General features: G+C 53.9%; 5 protein-coding genes across 5 annotated transcripts; 1 reads left to right on the top strand and 4 right to left on the bottom strand.

Annotated features, from left to right (window-relative positions):
• Nucleotides 1-592: 592 nt before the first annotated feature.
• BBK36DRAFT_64323 (alpha subunit of casein kinase) lies at nt 593-2,025 on the bottom strand (the record flags this gene model as incomplete). Its single annotated transcript, XM_024898420.1, has 6 exons — nt 593-709; nt 770-1,189; nt 1,250-1,444; nt 1,546-1,724; nt 1,832-1,873; nt 1,953-2,025. 6 exons carry the CDS (start codon nt 2,023-2,025, stop codon nt 593-595), a joined length of 1,026 nt encoding a protein of 341 aa, XP_024752147.1.
• A 1,053-nt stretch (nt 2,026-3,078) lies between these two features.
• Nucleotides 3,079-4,491, bottom strand: BBK36DRAFT_154605 (hypothetical protein; the record flags this gene model as incomplete). The annotated part of the gene is made up of 3 exons (XM_024897627.1): nt 3,079-3,562; nt 3,999-4,126; nt 4,207-4,491. The coding sequence occupies 3 exons, from the start codon at nt 4,489-4,491 to the stop codon at nt 3,100-3,102; spliced, it is 876 nt and encodes a 291-aa protein (XP_024752146.1). The 3' UTR covers nt 3,079-3,099.
• Nucleotides 4,492-5,427: 936 nt separating this feature from the next.
• On the top strand, nt 5,428-7,408 carry BBK36DRAFT_1134570 (hypothetical protein; the record flags this gene model as incomplete). Its single annotated transcript, XM_024892354.1, has 3 exons — nt 5,428-5,545; nt 5,600-6,191; nt 6,588-7,408. Exons 2-3 carry the CDS (start codon nt 5,615-5,617, stop codon nt 7,406-7,408), a joined length of 1,398 nt encoding a protein of 465 aa, XP_024752145.1. The 5' UTR covers nt 5,428-5,545; nt 5,600-5,614.
• A 3,872-nt stretch (nt 7,409-11,280) lies between these two features.
• On the bottom strand, nt 11,281-13,263 carry BBK36DRAFT_1164297 (hypothetical protein; the record flags this gene model as incomplete). Its single annotated transcript, XM_024894632.1, has 1 exon — nt 11,281-13,263. One exon carries the CDS (start codon nt 13,261-13,263, stop codon nt 11,281-11,283), a length of 1,983 nt encoding a protein of 660 aa, XP_024752144.1.
• On the bottom strand, nt 13,011-15,383 carry BBK36DRAFT_1192099 (hypothetical protein). Its single transcript, XM_024896750.1, has 2 exons — nt 14,100-15,383; nt 13,011-13,883 (listed from the first exon to the last, which is right to left on the bottom strand). Exons 1-2 carry the CDS (start codon nt 15,190-15,192, stop codon nt 13,306-13,308), a joined length of 1,671 nt encoding a protein of 556 aa, XP_024752143.1. The 5' UTR covers nt 15,193-15,383; the 3' UTR covers nt 13,011-13,305.
• Nucleotides 15,384-15,683: the final 300 nt, after the last annotated feature.

Genomic DNA, 15,683 nt, shown 5'->3' with positions numbered 1-15,683 from the left:
AGACCATGGATATGTTGGAGTTCGCTTCCCTCCCCTCCCTTCCCAGCCTCGCCATCCGAAGATGGCAAATGCCCCCGAAATTCCCGAAAACGCCGTAGACCGACTGACTGACTGAATGCTGTCCGAGCTGACGGGATCTGACCTGAGTGAGATCCAGATCCCAGAAGTCATAAGAACTGGTGAATAAGTTGAAGGAGGGGCGGATGAGTTGGGGGGGTGAGAGGGAATGGAGAAATTCTTTTTCGCTGTAGTCATTTCCTAACCGCTTGCTTTCTTTCTCATATCCAGCACCCAATATTGTTGGTCACACTTCCTTCCGCACGCATGACATGTAGATTTTTGCCGTTCATCAAAATTTCTTTCTTTTTTTGGGGGGCCCCTTCATTTCTTTCACCCACGTCGTATCCCTCCTTGCACTATTTCGTCTGTGAAGAAAGCCATAAACCCGCTTAGGCAGCACGGCCGAATAGCTAAGACTTATCTTGGAGAGGCGGTGGCCTAAGTGGCCTTGATGGGAACAGGGGGAAGCAGATGGAAACGAGATACTCGAGAGGATAAAAAGAGGAAATGAAAAAGAGATGCATCATTAATTTCATGAGGACTTGTAAGGACCTCCGTTGGCACCGATCAAGTTCTGCTTGAAAACTTCGGGATCCCGGACGGGGTTGAAGTAAGGATGGGCCTGGGCCTCCTTTGCCGTGAGACGCTCCTGTATACAGACGGTTAGCAACATGTCTCCGAGAAGTATTGATGTGGCATCATAACGAACCTGATGATCGTAGCGCAGCAGCTTGTCGAGGAAATCGATGGCTTCATTAGAGACAAAGCGCTGGTTCTCGGACGTGACAAAGCTGTGCCAGGGTTTCTTCTGGAAGCGTCCCAGAATATCGTCGTACTGCTGGTCCAGCTCGATCTCGTACTTGTCGAGGTAGTCGAAGAGGTCATCCGTGCCGAGAACCTTGGCGATCTTGACCAGCTGATCAGAGTTACTGTTGCCGTGGAAGAACGGCTCCTTCCTAAAGATCATGGAGGCGAACATGGCGCCGAGACTCCACATGTCGAGGCTGTAGTCGTATTCCTGGAAGTCGACGAGCAGTTCGGGGCCCTTGAAGTAACGGGAAGCCACGCGGACGTTGTACTCAGTGCCCGGGTGGTAGAACTCAGCCAGACCCCAGTCGATCAGACGAAGCTACAAGGCCAAGTCAGTGATGATTCCACGGGGTTATTTGGAAGCATTAGAAGCGCCTACCTTTCTGTTCTCATGGTCGATCATAACGTTATGAGGCTTGACATCTCGGTGCATGATTCCCTTGCTGTGGCAGTAGTCCAGAGCCTTGAGCAGCTCGAGAATGTAGAATCGCACATCCAGGTCGTTGAACTTGGGGTACAGGCTTCGAAAGTCGGTGTTGTTAACGTACTCGAAGATGAGGGAGGGCGTCTTGCTCTGTGACACGCCAGACGCAATTTCGCGTTTCCTTGTCAGCACACGTCACACAGAACAGAAAAGTACAAGAGGGAGAGTAAGGCATGCCAGCCACTACTGACCTGTGAATCTCTAACGACGTCAAGCAGCGCAACAACGTTGGGCCCGCCGGCCAAGTTCTGCAGGATCTTGATCTCTCGCTTGATCTTCTTCTTCTTGACGGGCTTGAGCACCTTGATGACACACTTCTGATAGTTGACAACGTTGATGCCCTCGAAAACCTCGGAGTATTTACCACGGCCTAGAGATGCGCAAATCCCGGGTTAACCACGCGTCCCTGATGCCCAGCAAACACAGCGCCCAAGAGAGCCAAGCTGGCGCATAAACGAGCGGTGACGGGACACATACCGATCTTGCGAACGACCTCGTAGTTCTCGAGAACCCCCCAGCCTGTGAAGCGCCCAATGGTTAGTTCCGAAGCCTTCCTCGCGTGGACGTGGGATGGGATTCAAGGGCAGGATCTCCGCACTGATGTTGACGCTGTCGTAGTCCCAGTAGCTGCGGGGCATGTTCTGGTTGACGTCGGCGTAGACGCGCGCCATCTTGGCAGGCTCGGTCGCGGGTCGGCGACGCAGACGGAGATGGCGGATGGAGGATGGCGAAGGGGAGGGCGAGGAAGCGATGCTGGCGATGCGTCTGGGCGAGGCGGCGCTGGGCAAGACTTCTGGCGACGAGGAAACGTGAGAATCAGTTGCAGAGGTGGGATGTGCCGCCCGGGCTAGCGCTCCACTGTTTGGCGCCGGCGGCGGGCGCTCATTGGCTGCCGCGCTTGTCGCTTAGCCGGTTTTTTTGCTGGGCAGCAGACAAACAGAGTTTGGGAGCCCGGCCAGCCTGCTGAGTCAGGAAAAGCTACCTACATGTAAGGTACTGGGCGATAACAGAGCTGTGCTGTAGCCCTTCTGCAAAAAGTCCATCGCCGCATGTGAACGAGCACTTGAGGTCTAGGGCAGCAATGAGAATTTATTGTATTAGACATATTATTGACCAGACGCGTTACATGGATACGAGATTCACTTGAAAGGACGCTCAACATATCGTCTCGTAGGTCATGTGCTCGTTATTTGGGTATCTCATTACTGCTTGCAGTGCCATCCCTTCTTCCATCCAGCAGCATGTTATTACATCGTTCCCATCCATAGCCTCGATATATCATCAGGGCCCATCATTCATGCAGAGTAAACATCCACCAGCCATCCTGAGTTTCCTTCCATGTCAAACATCAACGCCGCCTAGGTAAGTCAAAGCATTCCGTTAGCCCACAATGAACACAGACAAATGGTCAACAGACATGTAAATGAACCGCGCAGTCTCAGAGAGAAGATTATGAGGATTCGTCACGCCGCTATTGTCAGCCCTCCCCAGGTTTGGTCATTGGTTCTTCGGGCCTCCATGCGCGATCTGACTAAGGATGACGATACAATTGTTCTCATCACGATGCGGTAAGAGCTGGGGTGGAGGATGAGAAAAAGAATTACTGACCTTGTTGAGCTCCCCTGGGGTCGCATCAAGCTGCAGATTTACTTGAAATGCAGAGTTTGCTAGTTGTAGCAGAGCCGAACACGTTGCTCGCTATGTGGTATACAGCAGAGCCCCAGGAGCTTCGCAGATGGCTGGCTTCAGTCGTAATCGAGAGAATCGAGCCCTGCTTCGACCACGTCCCAGGTGCGCTTGCGCAAGTCTGGCTTGGGTTCCTGCTTGGTCGCCTTTGGCTTCTTCCTCTTCCTCTTCTTTCCTCGAGAGCCGACAGCGCCGCTTGAGTCCTGTGGCGAGGCAGTCTCTATGTCATTTGCAGATGCGTCTTGCGGCAGCTCTGGTGCTTTGGATCCCGCTTGCTTTTCCTGTTCCCGGCGGAGCTCTCGAAGCTCAGAGTGTCGGAAGATGGCAATCTGCTCGTCGGTAAGGGTTCTCTTGACGCCATCTTCGTAGTATCCAAGGCCGTCATCTTCTTCCTCTTCCCACCACTCCTCGCATGCTTGAGCCTCGGAGGGCTCCTGTGGCGGAAGACTTGTGAAAGTGTGTCCAAACTCAGCGGCAGCCTCGCTTGAGAAATGGCTTTGCTGAAATGCCAGTAACTCGTCGCTTGTTATTTGGGGTATCTTGAATGGAAGCTCGTGAGCAACCGACATCGTGACGCGCTTCTGCAGGCTAGGGAATGGCTGATCCAGGCTGCTGAAATGGCGGGACCGACAAAAGATGTCCTGGGTCACGTGCTCCAGAATGCAGCCCAGCAACCAAGTGAATCATGGGTGTCGACGCCGTGTCTACGCCAAAGAAAAGAGGCAGCAAAGAGAGAGAAAATGAAGAAAAGAGAAAAGTGATTGGACAGAAGCCTGTTGGCCTTTTGTCAGCCGTTTTTCCGGGCCTGATGCTGTTGTGGTGCAGAACCAGCCCGGCCACCGTCATCGCAGTCTAGGTAGACCGAAGCAGCGCCAATGCACTCTCAAATGCCCGGACAACCTCTTCGTCTTGTGATACCATTAGCTTTGAAACCAAGCAGAACGCAGGTGATTGATACTCACGATGCTGTTGCCTCTGAGCCATCCTTTCCTCAGCGATATTGACAAAACGCTGTCGGGTCTGCAGACGCTTCACCGCCCGCTCATCGTCGTAAGCTGAGGCAGCTGAAGACCATACCTGAAAATACTACACATAGACAAGAGCGGTTTCTCTTGTTTAGCATCACATAGCAGCCAAGTGAATGGAAGTAGAAAGGTCTATCTAACCTTGGCAAGACTCTCGGCCTCTTTGAGGATCTCTCGCTCGTGCTCATCCGCCTCCACCAGCGCTTTCTCGTACCGCGCCTCGAAGTCTTCCCAATCAAACGGCGCAAGAAGACCGGGTGTGTTGGGTGTCAACCCGCCGTTCTGCTGCTCATCAGACTCAGGCGTCTCAACCCGTGCCTGGCGAGGCCTGTCGAAATCCAGCACGGCTGTCTCATCCTTGGCGTCCTCCTTCGTCCCATAGACGGGAAGGCGGTCCGCGCCATTCGGTGACTTTGATGAGGCCATGGTGAAAGAGGTTGGCGATGCTTGTTGCGGGCGGTGGAGCGGGAGCGATGATCCTTGCGCCTGTCGTTGTTTCTCTGGCGTGGGTGCGTGGCTGCGAAGGGGCGCAAAAGGGGGCTTGAAGCTCTGGTATTGGCTCCCGTCTTCGCTGGCTGGGAGGGAGACTGAATCAGGGCGGAGCCGGTCCGGAGAGGCGACTCGCAAGCTTGTTTCTGTCGCGATTGCTGTGAGGCCGCCACCAGAGTGGACGCGCATGTGGCCGAGCCCGTTTCGAGTTGAATCAATCGGATCTGGCCAAGTCTACCAGCAGAGCCGAGCAAAAGAGAACTGGAAATCGGCGCAGCGATGTCGCAACTCCCGCCCAGTGAAGAGATGCCGCTAGCTGCCGCAGTCGACGTCAGTCTGAGCGATTCACAGGCACACTTGGATGAGCAGACGTTGTTCCAGGCAGCAGATGCTTGGTCTTCCAGTCCCTTCGACGTCTGGTTAATGAATCAGTCGAGGGCCATGACAGATGACCAGCCAATAGAGGGACCGGCTGTTTGTACCTATACCTACCTTAGGCGCAGACTCTCAGGTGCAGGCACCAAGGCTGACACTTACAGTGGACGCAGGCCGCTGGAGGCTTTCACGGTAGCGGCAGCTCCCACCCAAGCGGCGCTAGCAGCGGAGAGCCACAGCAGCCGCCTCCCTTATTAGCCTCCAAGGTCCCAGTGCTCGTTATCGCACTGGACCCCGTGATCTCATTTGCTCAACCTCTGCCCTTGACATTTGATCCATGTAGGCAGTCATCTGTTCATCCATCGCATCTCTCACTCTTCTTTTCTCTCTCTCTTTTCCTCTCGTTTATATCATCCTCTCTGCCTTAGCTACCCAACCGGACACTGAGGAAAGGTCGCCTCTGCTCGCTTGCATCTTCCGCCGTCTCTCTATCGGAGCCTCTTTCGGAGCCTCACGTCACTCTTCATCCCATCATCAAATGCCGACATCCCGCCTCTGCATCCCGCCATCTGCCTGAGAACTCACTGATCCCTACGGCACCTTACCTTACATATAACTCAGCGCGACTCACCTCTCTGGCCCCCAAATTTTCCGTGGCGAGAAACCGTCAAAGCTGGCCTTCGACATGGAATGCGACATCTGCCACCGCCCGCACGACGCCCAGCGCCGGCCGTTCTTGTGCGCCGTGGATGCCCGGAATAAGATCTACGAAGGCCGCATGAGGCACCTGCAAGTCGTGATTGAGAGCGACGCGCTCAAGGCTCAGATCAACGAGCTTCTGGAGGATTCCCGGCCAAGCAAGCACACCTGGGACGAGGCCGTCGCTCGCAAGCAGGCCGCAGAGCACAAGACGGATGAGATCCTGGCCGCCGCCGATAGACTGCGCGATGAAATCAAGGCCGCCAGAGACGAGATCCAGGCCCGGAAGGCGGCGCTCGCTCGCCGGAGGTCCGATCTGGCTTCCGTCTCGGCCGGGCTGGCGGAACGGAGAGCCAAGCAGCTCAAGGAAGTGGAGAAGTCGACTCAGATGCTCAGATTCCGATGGTCGCAAACGGCTGAGGACACGGCATCTACTCGGGCCTTCTTATGTACGGAGGCCGTCCGGCTCTACGGTCTCAAACGGGTGGCGAAGAAAGGCATCACGGGACGCTACGAATATAGTCTCGGCAGGATTCCCATTGTTGATCTAACTAGTATGGACTGTGAGTCTCTCCCATGTTTCCCAAGCTCCCCTTTGCTTCTCAAGTCTTCTCCTTCCCTTCCCTGTCCGCGTCTATATGAAAGAGTAGGAAATAGGAGAGTTATATACTGGAAGAAAGATGGAAGGAAGAGTAAAAAGACAAGCAAGGGAAAAAAAGAGAGATATTTAATGCAGAACGAAGAAGAGAGAAGAGAAAGAAAGAGAGATATTTACTGGAGAAGATGCAAAGGAAGAAAGAGAAAAAGAGAAAGGGGGAGAAAATGACAGGAGAGAAAAAGAAAGGAGAAAGGGAGTAAATGACAGGAGAAAAATAAAGACATGAAGAGAGAAGAGAGGAAGAAGGATGAAGAAACCAGAGAAACAACCCGCATCAGGAAGCATGCTAACTCTTTTCCAGCCCTTGAGCCCGAGGTTATATCCACCTCTCTCTCCCACATCGCCCATGTAATTGTCCTCGTTTCCCATTACCTTTCCATCCGCCTTCCTGCCGAGATCACCCTCCCTCACCGCGACTACCCCCGACCAACAATGTTCACCATTCAAAACTCCTATCGCCATGGCGATGTAACGTTCCCCGGTACCTTGGTAACCGCTCCCCTCTCTGACACTCCCTTTTCCAACCACGTCCCTCGACCTCGACCTCTCTTTGTGGACAAGCCTTTGACGCAGCTGTCCAAAGAGGATCCCTCCGGCTATTCCCTATTCCTCGAAGGCGCCACGTTGCTCGCTTATGACGTTGCCTGGCTTTGCTGTTCGCAAGGCGTGTCCATTGGCGACAGGACCTCCTTTGAGGACATCTGCAACATGGGCCGGAACATGTACAGTCTCTTGATGAACAACCAGTCGTCGGCCAAACAGTATTCGATTGGCGCGCCAGGAAGTGATGTCGACGACGGTCCAAGTTGGATCGGACGCTTTGCTCACGGCTCAACATTTTACTTCCTTGCCGGCGAAGAAGGAACCCAATTGGTCAAGTCCTTCAAGCTCCCCAACCCGTTGAAACTCGCCGATAAGCTGAAGAAGAAGCTTCTCGGCGACGCGCCCGCGCCTGACTGGGAGGTCCTTGGCGATGATGAATGGAAGGACGAAGGCTTGGTCGGCAACGGGGCGTTTGATCCAAAGGCTGCGGGAAGCAGGAATGGCGGCGGTCTTTATGATGGAAAGGACTCGCCGAGGACTAGCAATTCGAATGGGTGGATGAAGGTCAAGAGCAGATGATGATAGAACTCCAGACCAGCATGAATGAGATTTTGCACCCAGAGTTCCTTGCGTTGCTGTGATTGTCTCCGTGTTGGCTTTGCCGCTTTTTTGGTTTATGCAGCGTAGACCTTGGCATTTTATGTTCAAGTTTTTCTTTTCCTTTTCTTTTCCTCTTCTATTTTTCTTGTAAATGGATTTGATGATTGCCAGCATTTCTTTTGGAGCATGGCATCTAAACATTTTATGTCAATTTTTTTTCCTTAAGCCAACACTTTTCTTTTTGGAGCATCACAGGTGAACACTTTATGTTCACATTCTTCTTTTTGTGCCGCCTACTTTTTGAGGCGGCAAAGGTGGTTGTTGAACATTTTATGTTCGAACTGTTTTTTTTTTTCTTTCTTTCTTTCTTTCTTTCTTCCTCCTCCTTTTGTGTTTGTATCTGTGTTCGTCCGTGTACTAGTAACTGTGTGATCTGATTGTTCGTTTGCCGGGTGTGGTTGTGATCAGGGTGTATATGAGTATGATCCCCAGCAAACTTGTCCGAATGAAGATCTTCTTTTGCGTCTTCATGGTTCGGATAGAGAGAAACAGTAGTAGTAAGTCAGATAGGCCATCTCCAATCGGTAGAGTAAAATACCTATTTGTAGAGTATGGAACCGTTTGTATTCGTTCGATGAACCTGTTGTATGTTTCTCTCTCTTCCAGATGAGCATGCCAGTAGTGGGATATCCCGTTTCGTGCATTGCTCGGCGACTTGGTGTTTTCCATGGGGTCGGTCATGGCCTGTTCCCAATTCGAGAGATTCGTTTACCTCCCGTTTGGGGCCAGTCCAATGTGAATTATGCAATCCACAGAGGAGGGCAGCCAGACGCTGTTTTTTTCCCCAATGTTCTTGGATGGTTCGTTCAAAGGGTTGGTAAGGGGGTCGCCGACAGCCTGCTCCCAATTCGTGAGATTCGTTTGCCTCACGTTTGGGGCCAGTCCTTTCGGAGGGCGAGCTGTGGCTTGTGACCCCCAAAGTTTTTGTGTGATTTCTTGAAAGTGTGTGTGTGTAAGGTCTTCCTTGATCGGTGAGTTGTTCGTCCAAGAGGCAGCCGTGGCTTGTTACCAATTCGAGAGATTCGTTTTCCTCCCGTTTGGTGCCGGTCCTTACGGAGGGCAGCCACGGCTGAATGTTGTCCAAGTCGCAAGGCGTGATGTTTCTTTCGCCTTGGTTTTGGGCTCCAGCGAAGTGTTTGATTCCTAGCTGGAGGTGGTGATGGACATCGGACCAGTATGGAAAGGGTTCCGCTCAACCCAAGATGAAGACGATGATCTGTGCTTGAGAGTTGGATCATGATTTGAGTTGTCTCCATCGAGGGTCTGGTCGAATCTGAGGTCGATGCCCACCACCGCGTGAAACTGGGAAAGGCGATGAAAATCTGGACTTGATCGCTTTTCGAAGATTCGTGAGAGTGTTCATGCTTGAATGCGTGAAGCTCGGAGATATTGCTGGGCGAAATGGATCGCAAAGAGATTGACAAAGATGGATCGTATGCGCAGCGACTTGAAGTTATTGAGTTTTGTCGCCGCGCCGTGCCCGTGGTAGCAATATCTCCGAGATGCGCCAAGAGACCAGGAGGACGTGATCATGATGAAGATGGATATTGATGTCCTCTGGTCTCTGGCGGCTCTGATGTGATGTTTGTGCCGCGAAATGGAGAGAGTGTGATGAAATATTCGAATGACTCTCCCATTTCGGGCAAGTCCCCGTTTTGTGTGCGTCGTGTCATGATGATTGGTTTTGACACACAGTTGAGAATCATCGCGCAGATGGATCGAGATTGGTGTATGTGATGTTCGAGTGCGCGATGATTCTCCGTGTTTGGGAGGATCAGAAAAAGGTGACTATCGATGATTGATGCAGTCTCTGATCACTCCCAAGTTCCCCGTTTGATGTTTGTGTTTGCGGGAGGATCAGAAAGCGAAAGGTAGCTTATGGTTCCGATCTCTCCCAAGTTCTCCGCTGTTGTGCGTCAAAGAGCAAAATGATAAGATAGTTGTGATGCTCTTTGACACACGTGTTTTCCCCAAAGTTGTGCGTCAAGGGCCTGAAAAGTGGTAGCTGGTTTGGCCCTCGACACAAGGGACACCGGAATCTTGTGTGGCTGCGGCAAAGTAGAGTAAGCCTGGTAGCGATAAATATGATTTGTGTCCCCGTTCGCTATCATGTGCAAGATTCCAATGTCCCAGGTCCCGGGAGCAAGATGATGGTCGGATCACAGCTGCATAAACTTGCGTCTGTGCAACTGCCATGTGGTATGGTTGAGTCTGGTCTGGTCTGGTCTGGTCTGATGTGGTCTGGTGTGGTGTGGTTTGTTTGAAGGAGTACTGTGTTTGGAGTAGTACTCGGCTCGAATGGAGTACCCCGTATGGAGATGGGCTCCAATCGAAGTGGTTGTTTGTTTGAAGGTCTAGCTGGAATAGTATCCAGCTGGAAGTTGTTTGTTTTTAGAACAATTTCGTCTGAAGTTGTCAGTTGAGTGATGGAGGATTCCATTCAAGTGGTAGTTGTTTGTTTGGTGAAGTCCTCCATGTGAAGTGATGGTTTGTTTGTTTGTTTGTTTGTTTGTGTAGAGAAACTGCTACGTTGACAGCAGTCCTTGTTGTGTGATCGAATTGTGACCGAACCAGACGTTGACCGAACCCAATGACCCTCCCATATCCTGCCCCCAAGACGTGTCGTTGCCAAATTATATGTTGTATATTTCGAATCGGCAACGACAAAGTTGCAGACAGGGAAGCAGAGCAGAGCTGAAGTTCGGCGTGAACAGCCGTCTCGAAAATGGTTGTGGTTGGTTTTCGCTCTGCTCCCCCGTCCGCGATGCTGACTGAATGTGTTTTTGTGCCGAGCACACGTCGTAAAGTGCGTAAAGATTGTCGACGTGGCTCGGCATCATTGCAAGCCGGAGTTTGCGAGCGAGATAAAGTAGACTGAAAATATATTTGTTCGCGTCGCTCCTCCGACTTGTCGCAATGATCCCCGAAATTTGACGTGTCCAAGATGTCGAACTGGTGTAGACTGTTGTCGACATTTTCGGACTCTCCTGGGAAAGGCGACTGGCGACTGATGATTGCTGTATTATGAAGAACCATCTGGGCCAAGTCTTAAGAACCGTGCCCTTCCCAAGAGACAAAAAAAATATATGGTTTCCATCATATTGTGTCATGGTGTTGACACATGGACAAAGCGATGGCAACAACAAAAAGAAGACTCAAACAAGAAGAGTGTCGTATAGATATATGTCGTCGTCCAAAAATCGCTTGTCCAAAAACAAAATATAAATAGCAATATGAGGCTCTCTCAATGGTCATAATGTAAAATGCCGTGTCAAATACATATCCTCACAATATGTACTCGACAAAAGGGCCAAAGGTAAGCAAAACGGTCGGCGGACGACTGAATGAGTGAAGTCGGATCCGCGTTCCAAGTCTCTGACAGAAGACATTTTTGCCCGGGTGCCCAAAAACCATGTCGAGAGAGCCCAAGCTCCGCTGCTTTTTCCCAGTCGCTTTTCGAATCTCGTCGTGTGTCCAAAATGAAGAATGTCCAGACACGGTTTGCGCTCAGCTCCCAAGAAATAACAAGAGGAGTGATTCGACCTGCGCAAAAAAACAAGATTCTCGCAAATGTCGGATATCCAAAGAAACCGGAACTCCAACAAGGCGAAAGCAAACAAGAAAAATAAAAAGCAGTCGTAGAGCTCGTAATTGCCGTATCATCATCGTATCATCATCGTTCATCGAACATTAAAAATTAAGATTAAAAATTAAAAATTAATCGTTCGGAAAAAAAGAAAAGAAAAAAAAAGGGAAAAGAGCAAAAGGATATGAGCCACCATGCTCATCCTTCATCGCTCGTCCGCGTTGCCCAAACGCTGGACTCCCCGCCGAGCCTCACTATCGCGGATCGCCTTCATAACGGCAGGCGATGCGATCATCACGGTGGCCGGTGCCTCGTCAGCGGCATCCGCTCCGCCATCGGCATCCTCTCCGGTACCCGCGGGGGACCGGAGGGACTGCGGAGATCGAAGCTGAGCATCTCTCTCCGCGGCCTCTGGCGAGCGAATCAGAGCCGAAGACTTCTCCGGGCGCCTCGCGTGGAAAATGGAAGCAGGTTGTTGTCGCCTCCTCATGACGTTGCGCAGGTCCCTCGCCAGGAGTTCTTCCTTCTGCTTCCTCACAGACTCTGGGTCGGGCGTCTTGACTGGCTGCGGCAACGGGGTCATGGGGGCGGGAGTCGCGGGCAGGATGGTGTTCCCACCGGGGAAGAAAAGCCCCCCTATCTTGATAGGCGCGACATCAACCTGAACCATTCGTTTTGGCTCCGGGGTCACAACAATCTCCGGAATGTTGGCCGGGGCCGGAGTCTCGGTCGCGGGTGGCTGCTCTTCAGCAACCTCCTCTCCAGGGGCCAGGGTGGCCTTGTCGTCGTCGGGGGACTCAGAACTGCCCACCTGGGGCTGGTCCTCTGGAGTTGGCTCTTGCGCCTCTGCGACTGGCTCCGGTCCGGGCACAACAGGGTCGGCTGGGGCTTGCTCCTCCGTTGAAGGTTCGTCAGCGGCGCCTTCGGTGGTAGGATTGCCCTCGCTCGTCCGGAAAAGGTCGTTGAGCGACCGGTTGGTGGCGCCAGCTTCTGCCATCTCTGGCGGGAATGCCCACAGGGGAGTGGGTTCGATCTGCTGGCGGAGATCGAAGAGATCGTTCAACGATAGATTGGTGGAAGTAGCACCACCGGGGATGTCGGCCATGCCTGGCGGGAACGCCCACAGAGGAGCGTCCTCGTTGTCAGAGGCAGGCGATGGCGACCGCGATGGGGACCGCGATAGGTTGCCGGGTGCTATTCCGAGCAGAGCGCAAATCATCTCCTCCTCGAGGGAAGATCCGGGGGAAATACCCGGCCGAATCTCCGCCTCTCGGCGAGGAGGCGTGAAAGGCCTCGACGGCGGCTGCGAAAACAAGTCGTCGTCGGACCAGGCGCTCTGCCCTCTCCAATCTTCTTCACCTTCTCCCGCAGAGGGCCATCGCGGGGGCGAGGCGCTCTGGGGCGAGTCCGGAACAGCATCCGGAACGATGTCGCCGACGTCGGGGGTTGGCTCTTCGGGTTGCGCGCTCTCGGTGACGGGGATCACCTCAAACGCGGGGGAAATTGACCCGTTGAGTTCCGTCGGGTTGCTGGTGGGAGGAACTGGCTCCTCCGGCTCTGTCATGTCCACGACAGTGACAGGCGGGATCGCCTCCTCCGGCTCGGCCATCTCCACGACAGTGGATAGGGGGGCCGGCTCCTCGGGCTCTGCCATGTCTACGACGACAGTGGCAGGGGGAATTGGCCCTTGGAGCACCACCATTGCGACATCTTCCTTGGGAGGCTGCTGCTCCATGGTGATATCGTTGCCGACATGCGAAGTAAGAGTCAACCGAGCCAAAGCTGCGGTCAGGAACTCTACCTCGGGGTCGGCCGTGGCGCCACTCAGGTCCAAGGAGGCCATTTCTTCGTCCAGGAAAGAATCCCGAAGGATGCCCATACCAAAGAAATCCGAGATTGGCGACTCCTGGATGGTGACTGAGTCGTCGTCGTCGAACGAGTCGAAAGGAGTAGGTCGGGCAAAAGCCACGTCCTCCATCACTTCGTCATCGTCGTAGGCGTCGGCGCCAGGGAACGAAACAACGGCGTCGTCGGGAACGGAGCTGAGGAATGACTCGTACGCCTCGAAATCGTCGTCATTCGCAAAGTCAGGCTCCATTCCGTCGGTGCCGGCGAGAAGGTTGTCGATCTCGCGATCGAGAAGGTCGGGGTCCATGCTGGCATACTCGTTCTCCAGGTACGGCAGCATGTCAGCGTCTGATGAGAGGCCCGTCTCAAAGTCGATCCCGTCCTACTGGGCCTCGACAAGGAGCTGGGCGCCCTCGACAACAGGCGACAAGTCAATACATCCGCGGGTTCCATCGTGGACGCCAGGTACCTGACCAGCAGGGGACCATGGCGCCACAACTTCCAATGGCAGGATGGGTACCGGTGAACTGGGGTTGCCAGATGGGGTAGATGGGGATACCAGCCGCAGTACCATGAGTTCGACGTCAGCCATCTCAACGTCGAATTCCACCTCATATGAGGCCTCGTTCTTCGTGGAACCTTCACCTTCCGCCTCAGATGAGACCTCGGGTTCCTCGGTTTGGGCTGAGTCGATGGTCATCAGCACGCCGTCACCTTCACCTTCCACCTCAAATGAGGCCTCGGGTTCCTCGGTGCGGTCTGTGTCGACGACCATGAGCATGCCGTCTCCTTCCACCTCGAAAGAGACTTCCAGTTCCTGGGCTGCTTGGGGTACCGCGGCGGTTGACGTGGCCTCGCCTTCCACCTCAGATGAGGCCTCGGGGTCGTTGGCTGGATCACGCACGGACAGCGAGCTTTCACCCTCCTCCTCTGATGAGGTCTTGGGTTCCTCAGCGCGGCCTTCACCTTCCTCCTCATGCGAGGTCTCCGGTTCCTCGGCCGAAAAGCCGTCTCCCTCCTTCGCGAAAGCAAATTCGGGTTCCTGGGCGTGGCTGTCCGTGCATAGCGGGCCTTCACCCTCCCCCTCAGATGAGGTCTTGGGTTCCTCGGCGGGGAAGCTTTCACCTTCCTCCTCATTCGAGAACTCGGGTTCCTGGGCCTCCAGGCTATCAATACACAGCGGGCCTTCACCCGCCTCTTCCGCAGAAGACTTGGGTTCCTCGGCCAAGCTTTCACCGTCCTCCCCTTGCGAGGTCTCGGGTTCCTGGGCTTTGCTGTCTTCGGCACCTTCCAGCAAGCCATTGCCTTCCGCCTCAAGTGAGACCTCGGGCTCTGGTGCCTTGGGTCCGGCTCCGACCAGACCTTCACCCTTGGACTCCTTCTGGCCCGCGGGTTCCTCGGTCTCCATTGGTTTGCTGGCAATCGTGGCGTCGTCGGCGACGTGATCCGACTCGGGAACAGTGGGCCAAGCAGAGGACTGGACCGCCGGGGCGGCAGCCTCCCTTGACTGAGGCACTGGTTCGCTGTCGAATGGTGTCGGCTTCGGATCGTTCAGCTGCTCAGCAGCGATCTTCGCTTGGGCCTTTGCTGCCCGGACCTCGGCCAGCTTCTGCCTGGCCCAGGCCCTGATTCGACGATTCTCCGCGAGATTCTCCTCGGCGTTGCCGCGTGCCCAGGAAACGGCCGGGCTTGCTAGAGGCCAACGAGAACTACTAGGCGGTGAGTACCTCAAATACTCATCGCGATGGTAGTTAAAGTCGGGAAACTGGCGGCGGAAAAGTCGATCGCCCCAAGACGCGGGCTCCATGGGCGAGTAGCATTTGACGACATGATCCGTAAGGTCGAATTCGAACTCCATGGCGTGATGGATTCGGCGGATCATGGCGTTGGCGACAAGACAAAGAACCTCCCTCAGGCCGGCCCAGATTGTCAAGACAATGAAGGGCAAGGCCGTCAGAAACCACGCGAGAAATGTGCAGTCAATCGCGAGATCGACTTCACGACGTAGGTCAGCGGTCGCCGACGCCCAAGGCTTCCAGTACCGGAGCAGCGAAAGCCAAGAGACGCCGGCGACGACAAAGTTCTCGCCCGGGGAAAATGCTACGACAAAGGACAGGTAGGCGAAGACCGTGGGCCATAGGGCAATGGCCACTTTCGAAAGCACCCACACAAGAAAGAGGAAGGCCCATAAGGGCAGGAAGAGGGAGATATCACCAAGTGTGGCGCGCTTGGGATAGGGAACGAGGGTAAAGATGGTTGAGAACTGCATCTTGTCTGTCAGGGGTGTGAGGTCGTTCGTTGGTGTGTGCGTTGGTGCTTTGTTGATGATGATGGTGGTGATGATGATGATGATGGAAACTGGAGAAAGAGAGAGAAGAGAGGGAAGAGAAGAGCTGGGGGGCGGGGGACTTTATTGTTTTCTGGCCAGGCAGCCGTGCGCACATGATCTCGCTTCTTTCTAGCCAATTGAGAGCGTTTCTGAGAATTTCACCTTGATTTCGTGTGTGGGAGTGTTCGCCAGCTGGCGAGTCGATAGGGCAGAAGCAGGGCATGGCCTCACTTTTTTCTCACTTCGGAGCCCTATTGACAGGTGCCAGCCCTGAGGTTGAGTCGCCCACATCAAGATTAATCGAATTGACGGCCGTAAAGAGTGCTTGCGTCACGCGTTTGTCGGTGGTGGTGAAATTCCATATGGGATCGCGATGGCACGGCTCCCCTCGAGGCTTGGTGTTTTGGTCCTCCACGACGACACTTCAGGCT

This window comes from Trichoderma citrinoviride (genome assembly GCF_003025115.1).
Source record: "Trichoderma citrinoviride strain TUCIM 6016 unplaced genomic scaffold BBK36scaffold_3, whole genome shotgun sequence".
Taxonomy (NCBI): domain Eukaryota; kingdom Fungi; phylum Ascomycota; class Sordariomycetes; order Hypocreales; family Hypocreaceae; genus Trichoderma; species Trichoderma citrinoviride.
Note: the sequence above shows the minus strand (reverse complement) of the source record. Positions and strands in the feature narration are given on the sequence as shown.

Bases quoted from the DNA above. Each gene is read 5' to 3' on its own strand.
- BBK36DRAFT_1192099 (XM_024896750.1), bottom strand. From the start codon at position 15,192: ATGCAGTTCTCAACCATCTTTACCCTCGTTCCCTATCCCAAGCGCGCC. The intron at 13,884-14,099 runs GTATTGATAGCC...AGGAAGGTGAAG, and splicing joins GGCGGGTGAAGGCCCGCTGT to GCCGCGCTGAGGAACCCAAG.